Below are 14,305 nucleotides of genomic sequence, written 5' to 3' on the forward strand. Positions count from 1 at the left end.
ATGAGATTTTTCCAGGGCATGGAAAAAGAAATACCTTTGTACATCACTGGTGAGTGAGTAAATCCATGTTACTCTGTGGAAGAAATCTGGCAATATCTGAGAAAATTACAACAGCTTATCTTTGGTCCAGCAAATTCCTAGGTATGGAATTCCTAGGTATAATGATGCACACATGTGAAATTACGTAGGAGTGATATTTGCATCAGCATCACTTATAAAAGCAAAAGTTTGCATAATCTATGGCACATCATATAAAGGGACACTGTTCATCTGTAATGGAAGTGAGGAAGAGTTCTGTGTGCTGCTACTGAATGGTTTCTAAGCAAAGTACACTGACACTTGATGAAAATTAATAAAAGACCAGATGTGTAACACTCTGCTACCATTTGGATCAAAAGAGGAGACATACAGACTTTTTTTTTAACTTGTGTATGAATTCAGCAATTATTAACCTATATACAAAAAATGGATAATACTGATTGCCTTTAGGGAGAAAACCTGAAGGGGGACAGGGCTGGGATGTATACTTCTAATTGTGCATATGCCTACAGCTTTTGATTTTTGAATCTTATCTGTCCTTCTCAAAAAATTGTTTTAAATCCAAATCTTAAAATAATTCAATAGGTGAAAAATACTTGTTTTGATATTCATAGTTCTAATGTTGAGTTAATGTGTTTTTTAAATATTGACTAGCTTTTTGTGTTTTTTAGGCAATTGCCTGTTCATATTTTTTCCTTTTTCCTCCTTCCTTCCTTCCTTGCTTCCTTCTTTCCTTCTTTCCCCCCTCCTCTCTCTCTCTCTCTTTCTTTCTCTCTTTCTTTCTTTCAGTGGTTTCTTGACAAATTAAAGAAATTACCCCTTTATCTTATGTGTGACAGATTTTATTCTAGTTTGTCTTCTCACTTCGTTAATGCTGCTTTTTACCTCCCAGAAATTTTATATTTCCATGCAGTTTCATTTTTTCCTCTTCCTCCTTCTCTTTCTTTTCTTTTTTCCTTTCTTTTCTTTTCTTTTCTTTTTTCTTTTCTTTTNTTTTTTTTTTGTGTTTTTGAAGGAGGTGGAAATGACTCTTCCAATGTGACCTCTGAGAAGACTGACCTCTCGGTTTAAGACATTCAATTAAAAGGGGCGCCTGGGTGGCTTAGTCGGTTAAGCGTCCGACTTTCGCTTAGGTCATGATCTCGCGGTTCGTGGGTTCGAGCCCTGTGTCGGGCTCTGTGCTGACTGCCAGCTCAGAGCCTGGAGCCTATTTCAGAGTCTGTATCTCCCTCTCTCTCTGACCCTCCCCTGCTCACGCTGTCTTTCTCTCTCTCTCCTAGAAATAAAATTAAAAAAAAATAAAAATAAAAAAAAAGACATTCAGTTAGCAATACCTTGGGAAGAGTTGGAAAATAATCTGCATTAAGTTCTCTTTGAAGGCAGTAGTTAAGACAGGAATAAACTGTTCCTAGCAAGAGGTGACCCAGGGGTCTGCAAGGGCAATGGGAGAGGGACTTGGGTGGGGGAGGGCGGGCAGCTTTGCTGCCATGGGTCCCCAATGACCCTCTCCTCTCTCCACCTGCAGCGGAGCTCCCGCGGTCCTCGGCGGTGAGGCTGGCCTCCCTGCACGACCTGCCTGCCCAGCTTCTGGAACTGTATCAGCAAGGCTTCTCACTGGTGGCCCTGCACCCCTTCGTGCAGCCGACCCACGAGCGGGAGAAAACACCCCTTGAGCACATCTTCAGGGCCATCCTGATCAAGAAAACTGAGAGGTAAGTCCTCTGAGGGTCAGTGGTTAGCTTAGCATTACGAGGCTGATGTGTGTTGAATGGAGGAGGGAAAGTGAAAAGACGAGGGGTGGAGACTATATTTGAAATTTGCATGGGGTTCTCAAGGGCCTCTGCTGTCTGACAGGTAAGGTAAAGTGTTAGACAACCAGAGAGGAGTTTCATAGTGTCCTGTGACTGTCCACACCCGACTGCACGAGTAGAGAGTTCATGTCACCTCCTGTCCCTCCTTTAATTTATCGGATTACACTCCACTAGAAAAATGCGTCCTCTGGGGCGCCTGGGTGGCTCAGTCGGTTAAGCGTCCAACTTCAGCTCAGGTCATGATTTCATGGTCCATGGGTTCGAGCCCCGCATTGAGCTCTGTGCTGACAGCTCAGAGCCTGGCGCCTGTTTCAGATTCTGTGTCTCCCTCTCTCTCTGCCCCTCCCCAGCTTGGGCTCTGTCTCTCTCTGTCTCAAAAATAAATAAACGTTAAAAAAAATTTTTTTAAAAAGAAAAATGCCTCCTCTGAAGAGCTGTACTCCCAGCACGATGCAGCTGGTAAAAACATCCTACTGTTAATCTCAAACATGTGGCTACAAAGCACAGTATTTTTTTTCTAAAAGTTTATTTACTTATAGGGGCTCCTGGGGGATTGTCTATTCAGTGTCTGACTGTTGGTTTTGGCTCAGGTCATGATCTCATGGTTTGTGAATTCCAGCCCCACATCAGGCTCTGTGCTAATAGTGTGGAGCCTGCTTCAGATTCTCTCTCTCTCCCTCTCTCTCTCTGCTCTCCCCCTGCGTAGTCTCTCTGTCTCTCTCTCAAAAATAAATTAGTTAAAAAAAAATAAAGTTTATTTAAATATTTATTTATTTATTTTGAGAGGCAGAGACAGCGTGAGTGGGGGAGGGGCAGAGAGAGAGAGGGAGAATCCCAAGCAGGCTCCATGCTGTCAGCACAGAGCCTGTCTCAGGGCTCAAACCATGAAGCCACAAGATCACGAGATCACGACCTGAGCTGAAACCAACTGAGCTACCCAGGTGCCCCAACACTATTTTTTTTAAGGCTCTATACAAACTTCCTATCTTCCTCCAAACTGTAGAGATATTGGATATTTTAAACTTACCGTAAATTCTGTCAGTCACTAGGGAGGAGAAACAAAACCCGCTTGAATCAACTGTTATGATTAATTTGGTCTTCATTTTGATTTTCAAGGCTTCGAGGCTGTTTTTCAGTATGGCTTACCCAGCTGAATACTTATTCTTATATCTTTATTGGATCTAATTAAGCAAAGAGAGGTTGAGGTTGGTTTCTCAGAAGGAGCAGTATTAATTTAAGTGACTTTTTTTTTTTTCTAAACAACAAAGGTGAGATAGTAAACATGCTGTTTCTATGCTTCATTTTGAAAGAAAGCCTGGTAAGAGGAATCAGACCTGTCCTTCAGCCAACTGTCCTGGGAGGAATGACAACATGTGCTATAGTTTAAAAAGAGAGAGTGCATAGTGAGCTCACCAAGGCCAGCTGGGAGGTGGAGAGCTGAGTGACTCAGATGGGCTCCTCCTTCCTGGCCAGTAGAGGCCATTTCTTCATGGCTAATCAAGTTCCGGGCTCTTAGTCGGAGTCAACATGCATGAGAACTTGAAGTGAGAGACGGCGGACACGTTTGCTAATGTCCAGAATTACCATGGTTTTTGTAGAGTAAAGCATTTCTCAAGTCTATCTTTTTTGAATATTGGTTTCTTGATGTCAGTTTGCTGTATACCCGGGCCAATCACAAGAGGGAATTGTTCTGAGAGCCGTAGTGGTTTTATGTTCCACCGACTCATAGGACATGCCTGATTATTATAGGTCCCTATTATAGGTCCCTGGTATTTAGTGCTCACCGTATTTCATTCTCATAAGCAGCCTTTGGAATAGATAGTTTTTATTTCCATTTTAAAGTAAGGAAGCTGAGGCCCAGGCATTGACTTCCTTGTCAAGGTCGCACAAATGGCAGCAAGCAGAGCTCTGACTGGTCCCAGGCAGGCTGACTCCCAGACCTGAACCCTGATGTGAGGTACCTGAGGTGTCCCTGGCACCCAGGATTCCTGTGGACAACCTCTTTGTGAAAAAAGTGGGGAAGATACCTTTGATTTTTAGCTGAGGTAGTAATTTTGTTATTCCACCTTCCTCCATTTTACCACTCAATAATCTCAAAGAAGTCAGAATTTCAGAAAGGAAACAAAATAAAATCAACCCACCCATGTACCTTCCAGGTTACACAATGGATTCATACATACACAAGGTTTCTGTTCCTTACATCATGTCACTGGCCTTGATGTTTGGAGGGGAAAGTCCATTTTGGTTGGGTCACAAGAGCATCCCTCTTGTATAATTCCACTGTAAGCAATTTGCCATGAAGTCAGCACATCATAAATGATTTAGACTCTAAATGTGAAGATATGCTTTCTTTTCCTGCTACGGAGTAGCACCTCTCAAACTTTGATGTGCCTTCTATGAATCTCCAGGAATATTGTTCAAGTGCAGGTCTGGGGGTAGGCCTGGGACTCTGTATTTCTTCTTCTTTTATTTTTTAAATGTTTATTTTTGAGAACGTGAGCCAGGGAGGGACAGAGAGAGGGAGACACAGAATCTGAAGCAGGCCCCAGGCTCTGAGCTGTCAGCACAGAGCCTGTCGTGGGGCTCAAACTACCAAACCATGAGATCATGACCTAAGCCAAAGTCGGACTCTTAACCGACTGAGCCACCCAGGTGCCCCTAACTGTGTTTCTAACACATTCCTAGATGATCCCAATGCTGCTGGTCCATGGATCACACTTAGCATAGCAAGGGTTAGAGGACCTGACTAATTCTTGCCCAACTCCACGCCTGGCACTCACGTGCACTCCGGGGGATTGCCCCTTCCCTGCCAGGGAGAGTTTTGAGTCCCAGGAAAGATGAGAAGGAACATGCTAGTGGTTGGAGGGCCTGTGCTCTATGCTGCACCTGGCTGCTAGTAAGTGCTATAGCTTCATGGGCACATTCGTAGATTTTTCTGATACTAAATGATTTGCAAGGCCTGAACTAACTCTCAATTATCTGATCAGATGAGGTGGGTGAGAGAGCTCCCCTTAAAGATGAAGAACCCTCACTTTAGGGAATAGTCCATTATCAGCCAGTGGTAGAGCTGAAGTGTTTGACTGGGTTTTTTTTTTTTTTTTTTTTTNATGGGTCAAGCTATTAAGAAGAATGAGACACGGGTGTGCATGAGGGTTTTTAAGTAAGAGAAGATGGCATTCTCCTTAGGTTTGAGTTCGCTCTGGTCTACAGTGCCTGGACCACCTGCCTGGATGACTTTAAGGAACATTCCAGGTTCTTAATAAGCAGATTCAGAGAAAGAAATTCCTTGGATAACTGTGCAGTATCTTTGAAGCTACTCCCATCTGCACCCCATCGTGGTTTTTTTTTTTTTTTTAAAGGAAATTGCTAACGCCATGGTAATGAGAATGGTAATCTGCCATTCTCTTGGCAAAAATGACAGAGAATTTCCCCCACGTCCATTCCCCCTTAGTGTTGGGTGGGAGGAGTGGGAATGAGAAGCAGAATCATTATAGGATATCATTTTAAAGGACAGGCATTTTCTCATAGCAAACACAAGAACCATGTGTATTTGCATCCTGAGAAAAGACCCCACACTATTAAAAACAAACAAATGGAGGTGCCTGGGTAGCCACTGGCTAAGTGTCCCCTAGACTCCTGATTTCGCCTCAGGTGATGATCTCTCGTTTAGTGAGACTGAACTCCGCTCAGGCTCTACTGACAGCCCAGGGCCTGCTTGGGATTCCCTGTCTCCCTCTCTCTCTGCCCCTCCCCCCTTGTTTGTGCTATAAACAAACGAACAAAAACCAATGGCGCTTTTCCTGTATCAGTAGGGAGTTTATGTAGCAGAAATGAAACAAAGGAAGTACATGATTAATCTTTAATAAAGACCGTGAAAATTATATTTTCACAAAGTCTGCCAAAGTTCTGACACCTACAGACACTGTTAACTGAAATGATTTAGCTCTCAAAGAGGAAGTAAATCCTGGTTAATATTTTCTAAGTGAACCATCTTGAAAGAGCTATAGGTAAACTTCTTAGAATACCATCAGTCCAGATCAAGTTCATTTGCAAGAATTACCAGGGGATGACAACTTGAAACTTGGATATGAATCTTAATATGTATGAAAGGTGAACATTATGTTTTTAAAAAATAACTGGCCTTTGGGATCTGCAGCAAGACCAAGGAAAAGAACAGACCCATGCAAGCTTGCACTCGCTCGCTCGCTCACTCCTCCATTCATTGGCAAACACTTACTGAATTTGTATTCTTTGTGAGGTTTTTTCCTAGGAGCTCTACTTGGTGGGGAGGTAGAGGGTGCACAGTTCAACTGGACGTGGAGCTTGCCTTCCAGATACCTGCGATTTAACTGAGAAAATAGGGGGCACCTACATGGCTCAGTCAGTTGAGTGTCCAACTCTTGGTTTCAGCTCAGGTCATGATCTCATAGTCTGTGAGTTCAAGCCCCACATCAGGCTTTGTGCTGACAGCACAGGACCTGCTTGGGATTCTCTCCCTCTCTCCCTCTCTCTCTCTTTCTGCCTCCCCCAAAATAAACAAATACATTTAAAAAACAACTGAGAAAATATGGCATGCACCTTATGCCATGGGAGTTTGGAAACAGGAGAAGTCACCTGCTGGAAAGGAAACCAAGGAAGTGTTTCTGGAGGAAGGAGCTTTTAACTTGGTCCTGAGTTCTTTGGGACAAAAATAAGAGTAATGTGCAAGAGGTAGAAGGAGCATATTTAAATCTTATAATGAAATGTTTTCTCATGGAGTTTCGATAATTTGAGAGCGTCATTGACAGTCTAACTGGATTATTAACGAGTCTTTCCAAAGGCTCAGTGCAGTAGTATTCCACTGAGCCCTGTACATTTTGACAAACTTTTACTTAAATCCATGGAAAATTACCTGCCCTTTTTTCTTGAAAATTCTGATAACCGCAATTTCATTGTAAGATGTCAAGCCAACCCACACACCTAAGTACAAACTGTTCTTGACCCTATGTGTGTTGAATTTACTTTGAAAACCGACTCAAGAATGAAGAGCTGAATATGAAATATTTAATGAATAAGTAGAAAGAGAATTTGTACTTCTTTCTCGAAGCTCTTTCTTTGGAACACTTTGTGATTTTTAACGGACGGTATAGTTAGTGCAGTTTCATTCACTCTGAATTCTAAGTGCAGTTAAGTTGTCCTTCACTTTTGGGGGGGCAGCTTTCCTTAGAATGAGTTGCCAAAGACCTCAAAACTTGCTAGCTAAGAGAAGTCACTTATTAAAATGTCACTTCTGGTATTTTGTGAGTGTGGGTTTAATGCTAGGCTGTTTTATGGTTGTAGACATGAGTACAAAAACACATTGTGCGGCTCCATTTTTCAGCGGCTGAATTGTCATTGTTCACACGTAGAGCCAGGATTGAAGCCATTTGGGTCCAGGTCCCCTGGGATCTTGCCTTATATAGTACAGAGGACCACAACATTGGTGAACTCTGTCCACATCCATCAGGTCCCTTTGGCCTAGGTGAGGGGCTGGGGCTCTCAGAGGAGGCACTGCTAATGCAAGGGTGGGATTCGGAAACCCTTGTGGAAGGTGGAAAATGCATATAATGAAAACTGCCCTTAGGAAAAAAGCAAAACAAACAAAAAAAACCCTACCTTTGAAAATCTCTCTCAGCCCATGAAGCAGTCCTGGAGCATTTCTCTACCTGATCCATGCGTGTTTTCCTGCAGGACTAGAGTAGATGGGTGTTTCCTACAGGGAACCTCGTGGGGAAGGAAGTTGGTTCGGTGTACAGGGAGCCTTCCTTAGAATCACACCTGGGGGCGGGGTGGTGAGGTGCTTGCACCTGCGGAGCCTGAGCCGTTTGTGGGAACTGAGGTGGAGGGAACAGGGTCTCCCCTCTTCCCGGCTCCCGTCCATTCGGGGACACATCTGCCTGCTGAGTGGAACAACCGGGGCCGTTTTAAGTGGTAAAGGGGCCTCTCCTTCAGTTAGATTTCTCTGAGATAAACATGTGTGATAGTAGCGTCACTATGCAAAGATGACTCTAAAGGGCTCTCAAGAAACTTCTCTTCTGGCCTGGGGGTTGTCAGATATACATGCAAATTACGTGAATGTCCACCTGAATCAGTAGGTCTTGGTTTTCACCTCTCACCCGGAATTTATTACTTGGAGTGCTTTAGAAAAGGAGGCTCCGTGCCTCCATTTGCTCTGGGTCTGGAGTGATGGGTGGATTTTTAAATTGTTTTTGTTTGTTTATTTTTGAGAGAGAGGCAGAGTGTGAGTGGGGGAGGAGCAGAGAGAGAGGGAGACACAGAATCCGAAGCAGGCCCCAGGCTCTGAGCTGTCAGCACAGAGCTCGACGCGGGGCTCAAACTCACAAACTGTGAGATCAGGACCCGAGCCAAAGTCGGACGCTTGACCGACTGAGCCACCCAGGCGTCCTGATGGATGGATTTGAACAGGGGAACAAGTGGTGAGGAGGGCCTCCCAGGCAGGGGAGAGCCCAGAAAATCAGACCACTGATGCTAAGGGGTGAGCGGAGCACAGGTCAGAGGGAAGCAGGGAGAAGAGACATGAGACCATGATCGGGAGACCTCCTAGATGGGCTGGGTAAGAAGTTTGAATCTACCCTGAGGTCCGTGGGGAACCATTGTGATAGTTTTGTTTTGTTTTGTTTTGTAGGAGCAACCCTTAGAGTAGTGCTGAGTTTTCAAAATGTAAGAGGGGAAGAAAAAAAAAAAACTAAGGCAAAAGAAAAAAAACTAAGAAGGGAAGAAAATGGAAGCTGAGAAAACAGGGTCATTTAGGGAGGGAGCCGGTCAGTAACTGAAGTAGGCCGAGATGGATGGGAGATGTGTCTGATGGGAGGAAATAGTGGATTTAACATTTAGCCGGAAAGGGACAGTATGGGTAGGGGAAGAAGTGACATATGAGTACAGTTTTGACTCTGAGTGACCGGGAGAGGTAACTGGAGGGGGGGGGTGGGGACGGAGAAGGGCTGTGTCTTCGTGGGGTTTCCAGAAGCAGATCCTGAGAGGATCAAGGGAGTGTTCCCAGGGAGCCTCAGTTGGGAGTGGAGACGCAGGACAGGGAAGGAAAGGAAGGCGGCGAGAGTGCAGTGTCAGCCTTGGCCTGATTCAGCAGGAAGTAGCATGTCCACCTCGAGGCTGGGGAACCGGCTTCCATACGCCGCACCGAGGAGCCCTTCGCCACGAGCCACCCCAGACGCTTCCAGATCCAGGGCACATCCCGGCGAGGCAGTCGCAATCGCCGAGGAAGACCTTGAAGCATGCACATCCTGGGGGGACATACAGAACCAAGAGGGATTTTGGAGGGCATCTGGGTGGCGTATGGGCAGTGACCACGGCAGAAGGAATGTGAATGGCATCCGTTTGGTTGCGTTGCATTTGCGGGCAGTTGGCAGGAAGTCCACTGGCAGGTGTGTGCTGGGCCGTCGGGAGCCAGGAGAGAAGTCGGAGCTCAGTGAGGTCATGGGAGGCTGTGTGCGGCCGTGGGAAGTCCCTGAGGACAGGCCCACTCCTGTGCTGCTGACTGAGCCCCGCCGGTTGTGGTCCTCATTCCCTATACCAGATGCCTCTGGTAATTCTTAGAAGAGACGCGGTGGCTTGCTGAAAGCCGTGCTAAGTGAGCTGCTCTGTTCCAAATTGACCATATGCTTGGAGTCTGAGAAGTTTTGCCTCTCAGACCACATCAGCAAGCTGTGCTCCCAAGTACTTACGAGCAGCCCAGATTGCTGGCTGAGTCAGCTCTGGCCGCCCAGTGTCAAGTGATGCAGTGAGAGACGATACTTTTGGCTTTTGGGTGTTTTATTTCCAGAAAAGCAAATATCAGAAAGTGTCCAGCCTTTACCCCTTATTCCTTATTTAGGGCTAGGAATCTGAAATCCTGAAGACTGACTTTTTTTTTTCTTCTAAGATAGGGCAGGGCTTGCAAACTGCGATGCCTCCAGAGGCCGGGATCTTGGGTGGGGGCTCGTGGGTATCAGAGAGCCAGGGCCTTACTCTGCCCTGTTGGTGCCACGTGTCACCAGATCTTGTCCCTTTCCTCGAGAGAAGCCAGAAATCTGGATTTTTATGTGAAGACTTTTCTTTCAAGATTGCCGCTGGATGCCTGGGTGGCTCAGTCGTTTAAGCGTCCAACTTTGGCTCAGGTCATAATCTCATGGTTCATGGGTTCGAGCCCCGCGTTGAGCTCTGTGCTGACAGCTAGCTCAGAGCCTGGAGCCTGTTTCAGATTCTGTATCTCCTTCTCTCTCTGGCCCTCCCCTGTTCACGCTGTCTCCCTCTCTCTCTCTCTCTCTCTCTCTCTCAGGAATAAATTTAAAAAGTTAACAAAAAATAAAAAAAAGATTGCCTCACTTTTTCAAAATACAGGCATACCTTGCTTTACTGCACTTCTCAGATACTGCATTTTTTTTTTTTTAACAAATTGAAGGTTTGTGACAGTCTTGTGTCAAGACTTAAGTCTGTCAGTGCCATTTTTCCCACAGCTGCTCACTTCATGTTTCTGTGTCACAGTTTGGTATTTCTTGCAGTGTTTTTGACTTTTTCATTATTATTATATTTGTTATCATAGACTGTGGTCAGTGATCTCTGATGTTACTATTGTGACTGTTTTGGAGCACCACAAAACACACTCATATGATAAGACAGTGAGCTTAATAGATCAGTGTGTGTACTGCCCCACCAAACACCCATGCCCCATCTCTGTCCCTCTCCTGGGCGCCCCCCCCATTCCTGGAGACACAGCAATATGGAAATCAGGCAAATTAAGAACTCTGCAATGGCCTCTAAGTGTTCATGTGAAAGGAAGAGGCGCACGTCTCTCACTCTAAATCAAAAACTAGAAAGGATGAAGCTGAGTGAGGAAACCATGTTGAAAGCCAACATAGACTAAAAACTAGACCTCTTGCAGTACGCAGTTAGCCAAGCTGTGAATGCAAAGGAAAGTTCTTGAAGGAAATTAGAAGTGCTGGTCCAGGGAACACATGAATGATGAGAAAGAGAAACCACTTCATTTCTGATGAGGAGAAAGTTTCAGTGGTCTGGGGAGAATCAACCCAGCCACAACATTCCCTCAAGGCAACATCTAGTCCAGAGCAAGGCCCTGGCTCTCTTCAATGCTCTGAGGGCTGAGGGGTGAGGAAGCTGCTGAGGGGTGAGGAAGCTGCAGAGGAAAAGTTTGAAGCCAGCAGAAGTTGGCTCCTGAGGTTTAAGGACAGGAGCCATCTCTGTAAGATAGAAGTGCAAGGTGAAGCAGCAGGTGCCAGTGGAGAAGCTACAGCAAGGGACCCAGAAGATGTAATTGAGACAATGAATGAAGGTGACCACACTAAACAGATTTTCAGTAGATGAAACAACCTTCTATTAGAAGAAGATGCCAACTAGGACTTTCATAGCTAGAAAGAAGTCATTGCCTGGCTTCCAAGCTTCAAAGGACAGACTGACTCTCTTGTTAGGAGCTAATATACCCAGTGACTTTAAGTTGAGGCCAGTGCTCATTGGCCATTCTGAAAATCCTAGAGACCTTAAGAACTATGCTAAATCTACTCTGTCTGTGCTCTGTACATGGAACAGCAAAGCCTGGATGACAGTGCATCTGTTTACAACATGGTTTACTGAATATTTTAAGCCCACTACTGAGACCCACTGCTCAGGAAAAAAGATTCCTTCTAAAATATTACTGCTCATTGATAATTCACCTGCTCATTCAAAACCTCTGATGGAGATGTACAATGAGATTAATGTGTCTGTGCCCGCTAACACAGCATCCGTTCTGCAGCCCATGGATCAAGGAGTAAGTTCAACTTTCTTATTGTTTAACAAATATGTTTTTTAAGGCTCTAGCTGCCATTGATGGATCTGGGTGAAGCCAACTGAAAACATAATGAAAAGTATTCACCATTCTAGATGCCCTTAAGAGCATTCATGATTCATGGAAACAGATCAGAATATCAACATTAACAGGAATTTGGAAGAAGTAAATTCCAGCACTCATGGATGACTTTGAGGGGCTCCAGACTTCAGTGGGGGAGGTCACTGCAGATGTGGTGGAAACAACAAGAGAATTAGAATTAGAAGTGGAGTCTAAAACGGTGACTAAATGCCTGTGATCTCAGGATAAAACTAACGGACGAGGGCTTGCTTCTAATGGGTGAGCAAGGAAAGTGGTTTCTTGAGATGGAATCTTTTCCTGGTACAGATAGATGCTGGGAAGACTGTTGAAATAACAACAAAGGATTTGGAATATCATATCAACTTAGTTGATAAAGCAGCAGCAGGGTTCAAGAGGATTGACTCCGATTTGAAAAAGTTCTGTGGGTAAAATACCATCAAACAGCATCACATGCTACAAAGAAATCATTTGTTGAAGAACAAGTCAATGAATGGGATAAGTGTCATTGTTACCTTATTTTAAGAAATTGCCACTGTCACCCTAACTTTCAACAATCACCACCCTGGTCAGTCAGCAGCCATCAACATGGAGTCAGGACAAGCAAAAAGATTAGGACTAAATGAAAGCTCAGATGATGGTTAGCATATTTTTAATTAAGGTACTTTGTGTTTTTAGACATAGTGATATTGTACACTTAATGAATTATAATATAGTGTAAGCATAACTTTGCTATATACTAGGACACCAAAAAATTCATTGGATTTGCTTTCTTGCACGAGTTACTTTATTGCAGTGGTCTGAAACTGAATCTGCAGTATCTCCAAGGTATGCTTATGACATTGTGCAGCCCTAACCCATCCCACTGGCTACCATCTTACAAGCTTTCAGATTTCTGTAGGACACTTCCTTCGGTGGAGTTAATCACTCACCCTTTGAGCTGCCTAGGCTTTCTTTCACACCCAGCAATCATCAGACTCCTCAGACCCTCTTGTTACTGTTTTTGAGTGTCCGCCCACCTCCTCTCCCCCTTGTTAAATCTTCTTTCATCTTTAGATTCCCATTACTTAGAGTGCCAGGTGGTGAGTAGGTGTTGCTCAATAGAATTTTCCTGAGTTGACTGGAATAAAACTATGCCCTGGAATTTTGCTACCAGCACTCCCTAAAAGACCATAAATTTGCTGCAAAATGGATCTGTCTTTGGTTTACATATTACCGTACCAAAAGTGCATCTTGATAATGCAGCCACCCAGCATGGGCCCCAAGTAATGGAACACATTGACTCTCTGTCTCTCTCTATCACACACACACACACACACACACACACACACACACACACACACACCCTTTCATTGCCCAAATTAAAGTGATTTGCCACAAGAGAATATGTATGTTAAAAATTTTGCTCCTTTTTTTTTTCTTTTTAAAAACATCGGAAGGATGGCCTTCAAAGGAAAGGAAATCTTTATGGACCCTAAGTGGAGTACAAGTGTATTGCATTGCCTTTTTTAAAAAATATAGCCCACAAGATAACATGAGCATTTTCTTTGGCATTTGAAAAGGGCAAAATTGGGAAAGTACGAAATTATACTGGAACTAAAAAGAAAGTTCTCTTGAAAATTATAATCGAAAGTGTCCTCCTTAAGTGGCCTTATGTCTCTTCGTGTCTAATTTCTACCAATTACTTTGACTCTTGGGAGAATTACAGGGTTTCTAGAAAGAGGTTTCATAATTAAACAAAATACACAGAGGGTGGTAGCCTACGGGGGTGTGCCCTAGAAAATGCTCCCACACGAGGCTGAGGTTCAGCCCTAGAGCGTGCTGATTGTTGGAATCACACGTGGGGAAGAAAAGTAACGCTGGGCTTAGCAGTGATTGACATGTGTTACTGTGGTAGAGAAACCACAGCAGCTGGTTTATTCCCTGACAGCAGAAATCGAGGAAGGTGAATTCAAAGTTCTTTTCTTAAATCAGAGCAGGGAATACGAAGGTGTTTGTTTAGCATGGAGGTCGTTATTTTAGATTCAGATATAGAAAGGGCCCCCACTCTGTGCTCGCAGCTTCCCCTCATTGTTGGAGTGGTATCAGTCCTCATCAGTTTTCTCGAGCTTCCTGAGGTGTTTGGAGGACTTGATTAGCTCTCCTGGGCTGCCACCATACCCCCCAAGGAGCTGTCCAGCATCACTGAAGACTACCTTAATTTATTCCTCCTATTTCCCAGTCTCACTCTGGAGTGACACCCTTCTCTGGTGTGTTGAAGTATCAGGATTCACTGTTAATTATTGTGTTTGCACTTTCCAATCTAATATGCTGGTGTAAAGCCACATTCTCTTGGGGAAAGAGAGTTTTTTTCTATCCACACCCCTAATGGCTTGCCTAGTTACTCTTATTCTCCACCTCCAAAGTGTCGGCCTTTGTCCCAGTGGAGAGAACAAGGGAGACAGACGTGCCTTCAGTGAGAACTTGTTTCTCCCGCCAGCCCCCACCCCCATTTTATAGCTGTCCTTGATTGCCTATGTCATTTCCCATGTTTTATTTTTTATTTATTTTTGTCTCCTCT

General features: G+C 44.4%; 1 protein-coding gene across 2 annotated transcripts in view; it reads left to right on the forward strand.

The window, feature by feature from the left end:
• Nucleotides 1–14,305, forward strand: part of RFTN1 (raftlin, lipid raft linker 1) — a 201,176-nt gene that overhangs the window by 77,572 nt on the left and 109,299 nt on the right. For both annotated transcript variants that reach the window (XM_077750905.1, XM_077750904.1), the window contains exon 3: nucleotides 1,565–1,751. In XM_077750905.1, the coding sequence (XP_077607031.1) occupies nucleotides 1,565–1,751 (187 nt within the window). The remainder of the gene's footprint in view (nucleotides 1–1,564; nucleotides 1,752–14,305) is intronic.

The sequence above is a fragment of the Crocuta crocuta genome, unplaced genomic scaffold, assembly GCF_008692635.1.
Source record: "Crocuta crocuta isolate KB4526 unplaced genomic scaffold, BGI_CrCroc_1.0 scaffold279, whole genome shotgun sequence".
In the NCBI taxonomy this organism is placed as follows: Eukaryota; Metazoa; Chordata; class Mammalia; order Carnivora; family Hyaenidae; genus Crocuta; species Crocuta crocuta.